The sequence below is a fragment of the Mustela nivalis genome (genome assembly GCF_964662115.1).
Source record: "Mustela nivalis genome assembly, chromosome: 13".
Classification (NCBI taxonomy): domain Eukaryota; kingdom Metazoa; phylum Chordata; class Mammalia; order Carnivora; family Mustelidae; genus Mustela; species Mustela nivalis.
Genome location: NC_139032.1, coordinates 80,234,883 through 80,242,754, shown reverse-complemented (window position 1 = coordinate 80,242,754; position 7,872 = coordinate 80,234,883). Strand labels below are relative to the sequence as shown.

Here is a 7,872-nt window from a genome sequence, read left to right as displayed (position 1 = left end):
TACTTCCGAAAACTTTTATTAAATTCAATTTCCCAAAAGCACAGATACTTGAGACAATTTTGCGAGGACCCTGACTTTTTGCGTGGCTGTTTTTGGCTACAGTAAAAACACACTCACACACACCAGAGCGGCCGTGCTCGCTGTAAGGTCTCCGATGGATGGACTGTTAGAAAAGGCACTGACGGGGGAGAGGGGTGGGGCCTGTCTTTCCTCAGGCCGCCAGTTCGGCCATGGCCCTGTCCAAAGGGTCCACAGACCAGTAGTTGTCATCCCAGCCGAGGAACCAGCCCACGAAGGACGGAGGCTCGAAGCCTTGCTTCACGACGGTGATGGGGGTCCGCCTGTCGCGATTGGCTGGGTCCGTCTCGATATAACGCTTAGCTGTAGAGAGACACGTGCAGGGAAAGGAAACCCCAGAAATCCTTAGTGCCCCCACAGGGAGAGGGGCTTCAGGGCAGGAGTTGCCTAACGTGGCTTCTGGTCTTCCTGTCCCTGCACTAGATGCCACCATCCCTTAAGGGCAATGACCCCACGTGGCTCCTCCACCACCGTGCCCGTGAGCCCCGGAAGACACGGGGTGACAGTTCAACTTCCTGCTTCACGAAGTTTATATCATGTCTCAGTCTCGCTCTCCTCTTTGGAGAAATACTAATGAACCAGCTTAAGGGCCCCAACTCCCAAATCAGATGTGGTCAGCTAGCAGGGCTCTGGTCAGGAACTCCCCAGCCCCATGCGGGAAGCTGCTCCCACCGCACCACAGGACACAGACCCACAGGCACACTCGGTCCTCACCAGAGCTCAATGCTTCTGTCTTCTCCTCTTCTTGGGAATCCTTTCCAACCCAGACAAAGACCTAGAGAGAGGTGTGAGATGAGAGGGGGTGTGAGGGTCCCAACCACAGGGAAGGGCCGGGGGCCGGACACAGGACATGGGCTGCCTCTAACAGAGTCCACAGAGCAGCCCTGGGAGGCTTTGGAACCAGGTCTGCCAACTGACGGCCTACCGGCATGCTTTGCTGGCCACCGCCATCACATGCCGGTCGACAGTGTCTCTTCAGACAAGTTTAATTCCCAGCTTACATTAATGTCTGGACTTCCCAGTTCTCTTGAAAACCTGGAGGATCTGGCAACCAAGGGGCTTCACCTCCGTGTGGATGAAGCTGAGGGGCAGCAGTTCCAGGTTGCCTCAGGCTCCAGCAGCCCGTGCCCCCCGCCCATCCCAGCCCCTCCCTCACCAACACCAACACGGAGCAGGAGCCTCGGGCACGAGTCTGAGATCCCGCTCTACAAGTGCACGAATGGACCCTCTATGGGCACCGATTTGCTCGGCAAGGGAGCGGCCAAACACATCTCTCCCAGCAAATAGGCCTGAGCCTGCTCTGTGCCGTTTCTGTGTGTCTGGGCCGCGCAGATCTGAGGCTTAGAAAAATACCAGGTTTGAGCTTGAGTACAAATTTTCTAATACAAACATTTTTATGCCCATCTAACATATTTTATTATTTTTTTTAAGATTTTATTTATTTATTTGACAGAGAGAAATCACAAGTAGACGGAGAGGCAGGCAGAGAGAGAGAGAGGGAACAGGCTCCCCGCTGAGCAGAGAGCCCCATGCGAGACTCGATCCTAGGACCCCGAGGATCACGACCTGAGCCGAAGGCAGCGGCTTAACCCACTGAGCCACCCCGGCGCCCCACCCATCTAACATATTTTAAAGAGCACCTGTCATTGACACACGGACATTAGGCAACGAAACATGGGGCTTGACTTCTCTCACTCATCTACAGAGGCGTCCCCTGCTCAACCAGAAGCCCCTTCACGGCAGGGAGTGTGTCTGTTTCGCGCCCACATGGGCTTCCAGCATTGTTCCTGGAAGACGGGCCCGCGCAGGAAAGAGGGGCTCAGTGAATGAATGAGCAGAGGAGCGGACAGATTACGGAGCCAGTGGAGCCATCGCTCACCACAGCTGGGGGCTCAAGCTGTGAGCACTCCAGCCCTCGCCTTCTAACTGGGCCATCCAGGAAGCACAGGCAGAGGGGAGACACACCTTTAGGGCTGCCTCCTAGAACTCGGATAGCTCTGATGGGAAGGGTTACTCACTGCCATTTCCCATGAGCATGTAAGCCCCACGAGGGCAGGGGAATGCCTGCTTTATGTACTGCTATATCCCCAGCGCCTAGAGCGGTGTCGGGCACGAAGCAGGGCTCAGTTAACACCGGCTGACCGAATGAACGGCACCGTCCCCTGCCAGTCTCACCCAACAGTCTTCCCTAGGAGAAGCAGCAGAGAGCTCAGAGCCCTCTAGAACAGGAGATGCACTCCGAAACTTCTGGGTGTCACTCTGTGGACAGCTGATGCCTGCGTCTGATATGCTAACTTCAAACTTCTTGATCAATAGATTTAAAGTAAGTGTTCACACTCCCCTACGGCCTGGGAGACGATGCTGGTCATCTGACTTGCATTTATAGGGTGCCCTGGAGTTTGTAGATCTTATCTACACCTCATTTTATTGAATTAAGCAGAGTAGGTACCATCACTCCCATTCTGCAGAGGCAGAAATGGAGGCCCAGAAGGGGGAAGGGTGATTCCAGAAACATCCGGCAAACTGATCGTCGAGCTGGAAGTGTAGCGCCTCCCACCCCCCCAGCCCAGACAGCCTACACCTTCTGTCCTTCACCCACCTGGTCCCAGGTGTCCAGGAGCATGACGTCATCTGTGGCCAGGTCTTCCTGCATGAGCTCGCCAGGAACCTCTTCGATCTGGGAAGGAACAGAAGGATGTCAGGGACCGCGCACCCGGCCCTGGCATTCCCTCCGCTGGCTCGGCGCACTCGGTCTGCGCTCAGGAGGGAGAGCTCCAGCCTAGAGGGGATCCTCCCTCCCTGCTGTGCCCTCAAGGGCTGTCCCACCCCCACCCCGCTGCTGGCGCCACACTCCTGGGAAGCCTGACTCCCGACAGGGAAGCAGAGGCAGAGACCCCTGCGGGGGCTCACCACAAAACGGCCGATCTTGTTGGAGCAGGCAAAGAGACGAGGCGGGTGGGCGTCCATCTTCTTGTCCTTCAGTCTCGGGGACGTGCGGTAGGCGGCCTTCCCGCCCAGGGCCTCCCAGAAGCTGTCTGTGAGGGGAGGCCGCGGCAGTTGGCCTTCCGGACACCACCTCCCCCCAGTGCCGCTCATCAGACCCCGCGGTAAAAACCCTGCCCTAGAACGACCCACTGGTCTCAACCCTCCTCCACCCTAAACTCCCAGGGGGCCAGCGAGGGATGGGGCCTGAGGGAACCTGAAGGTGATGAAACAGAGACCGGAGAGCCGACCTGGCCCTACGCACACAGCCAGGACTACCTCTGGCTTCCAAATGACGCCAGCACTGCAGGCTGGGGATAATTATCTTTGCTCAACAACGGGATGACAGAGGCTCAGAGAGGGTAAGCAACTCACCCAGCATCACACAGCGACTAAGTGGTAAAGCCAAGGTACAAATCCTATCTGACTCTATCCACCCCCCACGAACCCCGTTCTTTCCACTACACCTGCTCTGTCCCCATTTGGCTACTGAAGTTCATTAAAATTAATTATCATTAAACATTAAGTTCCTCATTCTCATTGATTCCCAGCAGCCACATTTCAAGCGCTCAGTAGCCAATGTGACAAGCGGCCACCATATTGGCCCGGGCAGGGGTGAACATGTCCAGCCTCTCAGAAAGTCCCACTGGGCAGTAACAGTTATAGACGGAGCTGCCCCTCCCCATTTCTACTGAGCATCAGGCGGGAAGGAATGGGCTCAGAGCAAGAGAAGAGAGACTGAGGGCCGGCATAAAGATGTTCCCACCTCTGTTCTGGAAACAGAGCAGATTTCTGGTAATTCTGTCCTCGGAGATTCTGAGGATTAGAGGAGACTGCTGTCCTCCTCCCGCCATGAGCTTCTACTCCTGCCTGTCTTTCAAGGCTTCCTAGCAAGGGACCACCTCCTCCAGCAGCCTTCCTTGAATGCCCCAGCCCCCACTGAGCTCTCCTTTCTCTTAGCTCCTAAAGGCCTCCCTCTCACTGACCATAGCCCTCATTTGAATTCAACCTGCTTTTCTTGGACACACTTTCGGGGGCAGGCACTAGAAGAGGCGAGGATCTCGAGGGCCCCCCAGGCAGAAAGAAGGGAGGGAACCTAAGAGCTACAGTCCCCAGAGAACACCAGACCCCTCCACCCCCGACTCCTACCTGGCTCACTGCCTTCTGCCACCTGCACAGGTTGGGCCCGCAGTACCCTGAGCAGCTCCTGGGCCCCCGTCTTCTCCGCCTCGCTGGCTCCTGCACCCACCCACAGGTAGGCGGCCGACGGCGTTTTCAGGACAAAGGCATCGTTGGAGTTCAGCGCACCAGCCTTAGGAATAATCTGGGAAGGCAGCACTCAATTAATCAGAAACCAGACAGAAAGCCCTCAGCCCGCTCCTTACTATCCAGGAGACCCTGCAGCAGGACCAGCTCTTAGCTGGAGACCTGGAAGAGCACCCCCATCACAGCTGAGGGCACAGAGTTTCGACAGTGGGGGGTTTCGTTGATTCCCATGATTCACTAATGTGCTGGGGCTCAACATAGTCATTCTAGAATTCTGGGTTGCATTAACAGAAGTTGAGTGCCCAGAACAAAGGAGGGGATAGTCCCATTCTCCTCTAGGTTTCTCTGACCATCCTACAGGATTATGTTCAGGTCTGCACCTTCCATCATAAAAGGGATGGTAGCCATGTGGCATGAAATCAGGAAGTGTCCCCATGGGGAAGAACGGACTACCTCTTAGGCCGTAAGATTCCCATTATGCAAGAAGCCCCAGGCATCCTTGAGACAAGAGGAAGTCTAAGACATACAATTCTGCTTCCCAGGCCAGGGAAGTTACAAAAAAGCTGCCTCTTAACCCCTGACCCCAAAGCCCCTGCCCCCAACCAGCCCTGTGCTCAGACATCTACTCATCAAGCATGGGAGGTTTCAAGCAGGCCAATCCCTCCTGGGGTCCAGGGCCTGGGCCTCACCTCAACGGCTCTGGTGGCTCCAGAGCTGCTGGCCCGGACCTGGAAGAGGCGGGTACTGGCAGGGGCCGTCTGACCGCCCTCGCGGGATGTGCCGCCCTTGTAGATGATCATAGGTTTCCCACCAAACAGGCTCATGAGGTGGGCGGGCTCCTTGCCTTGGACCACACGGCTCTGGCAGGACAACAAGACAGCAAGTCAGGAAGGAGAGCAGGGGCATCCGTGCTTCTGTGTGGCAGCAAGCTCACGCCCCCACCCCAGCAGTGTGGCCTAGGCGCTTCCTCCAGACCAGGCCAGCACGCTGGTGTCTGCACGCCCAGCACACAGGAGCTGGGCGGGAACAAGGGGGGTTCCCGGAAAGCTGGAGACAGCACCACTGCCTCATGGCCCCCAGGCACTGCCTTGGCTGCTCTCCCCTCCCATGAGGACCTGCCTTACTGACCCTGAGTCCAGTCCAAGAATGAGAGAACCCATGTTTGCAAATATTCCCTTAAATAGAAACCCCTGGGTTGTTCGTGGACATTTTTTCAGAATGGTGACGTCAGCCCAGGGCATGAAAGATGGCAGAGTGGTAAGAATAGAGCTTTCTAGATATGGAGAGACCCCTCTTGCCCAGCCAGAGGAACCTCCTAAACCCATAAGTCCCTTCACATCACATTTACCATGGAACAGTATCCTCTTCTGCTCAGGATTAAGGTCAATCCTCACCATGGCTTCTGGGTGGTCTGGTCCCTCTGAGCACCTCTTGAGACTTCTCTCATGGCATTCTGTCCCTTGTTCTACTGCTCAATGTCCCCACCCACCTCAGGGCCGTTGCATATACTCTTCCCTCTGCCTATAATGTGCCTGCCCAATTCCTACTTACTTCTTAGGTCCCAGCAGAAAAGGACCTTCCTAAGGAGGTCCTTGTCTCATCCACTCAGATCCTATCTGGGATCTGTATGTCCTTATACTTTACACGTATGTAACAGGGGACTATTATGGGCCAGGCATGGCTCTACATGTTCTACTGATATTAACTCTTCATCCACATGGCAATGCTGGGCAGAGAGAGGATACTTTGAGACTACACAGGCACAGAGAGGCTAAGTGACTTGTCCATGGTCACCCAGAGGTGAGACAGGATTCAACCCACAGGAGGCTGGCTCCACGTCTGCCCTCTGCCTGCACCACCATGCTGCCTCTCCAGCTCCTCTCTCCGTGTTGCAGTCTGTGATCACACATTTATTTGCCTGAGTGTCTGCTGAACACCTGTCACCCCCCCAGACTGCAAACCGCATTGGCACAGGGGCGCCCCCGGCTGCGGATGGTGTCGGGCACCCCACTGCATGAATGTGTGTGGGACCAGTGGATGGAGAGCCCGATAGAGGAGGGACCCAATGGACGAGGTGCAGGGTGGGGCCCAGTGGGGCATCAGGCTGGTCTCACCTGCACAGGGGATCCTCCAAGCTCCTCATCCAGCTGGGCGGTCAGGATGGCAGATGCAGCGACCTCATCCTGCGTGGACTGGGCACCTTGCCTGGAAGAGGAAGCTATGGTCAGCACCAAGGTTCGCACAGAACCCAAGAGTGTCTTCTTGGCCCTGGGCCAAACCCACAAGTCTGCAGATTACAGGTAGTGAAACTGACAGGGAAGGGGATTCTCTCAAGAGCTGCCAGTGTCAGGAACCAAACCTACATGCCACATCCCCAGCTCAGCCTCTGGCCTTCTTCTGAGATCTGAGCAAAACCAACGATCTCCCTTATCCTGAATGTGTCCTGCGGACCGGCCCGTGGGCTCATCTCAGGCTGGGCAGCCACAAGGGAAGGTGCCCTGAGATGCCAAGGTGGAGAAAGGTGGCCAGGACATTTCTTAGGGGGGAGAAGCAGGTCAGAAGAGCAAGCAGGGCACGAGCCCTTTGCGGGAAAAGACATCAGTACTTAGCCTCCCGTGAACCTGCTCAGAGCAGTCTGCACAGATGTCCACCAAAGGACCCACCAAAGGACTTGGCAGGGGCTTGGCCTATACTGTCCAAACTCATAACTAACAGTGTTATCTGTAGAAGCAAACAAAATCTGACAAATCAAGGTGCTGATGTAGCTGCCTTTTTAAAAAAAAAAAAAAAATGCCGCCTTCTAAATTATGTACATGTATGGATTACCTACTCAAAAAAAAAAAAAATTATTTGAAGCTGCTTTTAACAGTCTGACTTTGTCACATAGAGAGGCATTCTACAAAATAACCAACCGGCACTCTTTCCAAGTACCAAGGCCTTGAGAAAAAAGACTGAGGAGCTTTCATAGATTAGGACATGGGGATTTGTCTCTAAGGAGGCATGATGACTAAGGACCATGTGGGATCCTGGGTTAGATCCTAGGCCAGAAAGAAGACATGAGTGGGGTGACTGGTGAAATCCAAGTGAGGTCTACAGATTGGTAAATAGTATTGCACGCAATCTTGACTTCTTGGTTTTGATCACTGTACTGTGGTTAGGGAGGGAGATGCGTAATGGCTACATGGAAATTGTACCACTTTTGCACCTTTTCAGGAAGCCTCAAGTTATTTCAAAACAAAAAATTTAAAGAGGAAGACATTCAACCATCATCATAAAGTTTTGAGATGGTACAGCAAGAGAAACACATGCTAAAAATATACTAAGATGCTGTCTTATCTACAGTAAGGTTGACAAAGATCCAAAAGTTTGACAACACAGTCCACCCGCGAGGCTGTGGGGAAACAGACACTCACTTGTGCCGCTGGGAACGTAAAATGCTACAAAGTCCATCTATGGAAACTGGGCACCATCTATCAAAATGACAAGTGCATTTAGTCTTTGACCCAGCAATCTCGCTTCTGGGAACTTACCCTACAGACATTTCTC

General features: G+C 54.3%; 1 protein-coding gene across 6 annotated transcripts in view; it reads right to left on the bottom strand.

Moving 5' to 3' along the window:
* Nucleotides 1-7,872, bottom strand: part of GSN (gelsolin) — a 54,830-nt gene continuing 46,958 nt past the window's right edge. For all 6 annotated transcript variants that reach the window (XM_082695320.1, XM_082695317.1, XM_082695319.1 and 3 more), the window contains 7 exons: nucleotides 6,441-6,531; nucleotides 5,016-5,186; nucleotides 4,210-4,384; nucleotides 2,989-3,113; nucleotides 2,678-2,755; nucleotides 793-853; nucleotides 1-381 (listed from right to left, as the gene is read on the bottom strand). In XM_082695320.1, the coding sequence (XP_082551446.1) occupies nucleotides 212-381; nucleotides 793-853; nucleotides 2,678-2,755; nucleotides 2,989-3,113; nucleotides 4,210-4,384; nucleotides 5,016-5,186; nucleotides 6,441-6,531 (871 nt within the window). In that variant the 3' untranslated portion in view covers nucleotides 1-211. The remainder of the gene's footprint in view (nucleotides 382-792; nucleotides 854-2,677; nucleotides 2,756-2,988; nucleotides 3,114-4,209; nucleotides 4,385-5,015; nucleotides 5,187-6,440; nucleotides 6,532-7,872) is intronic.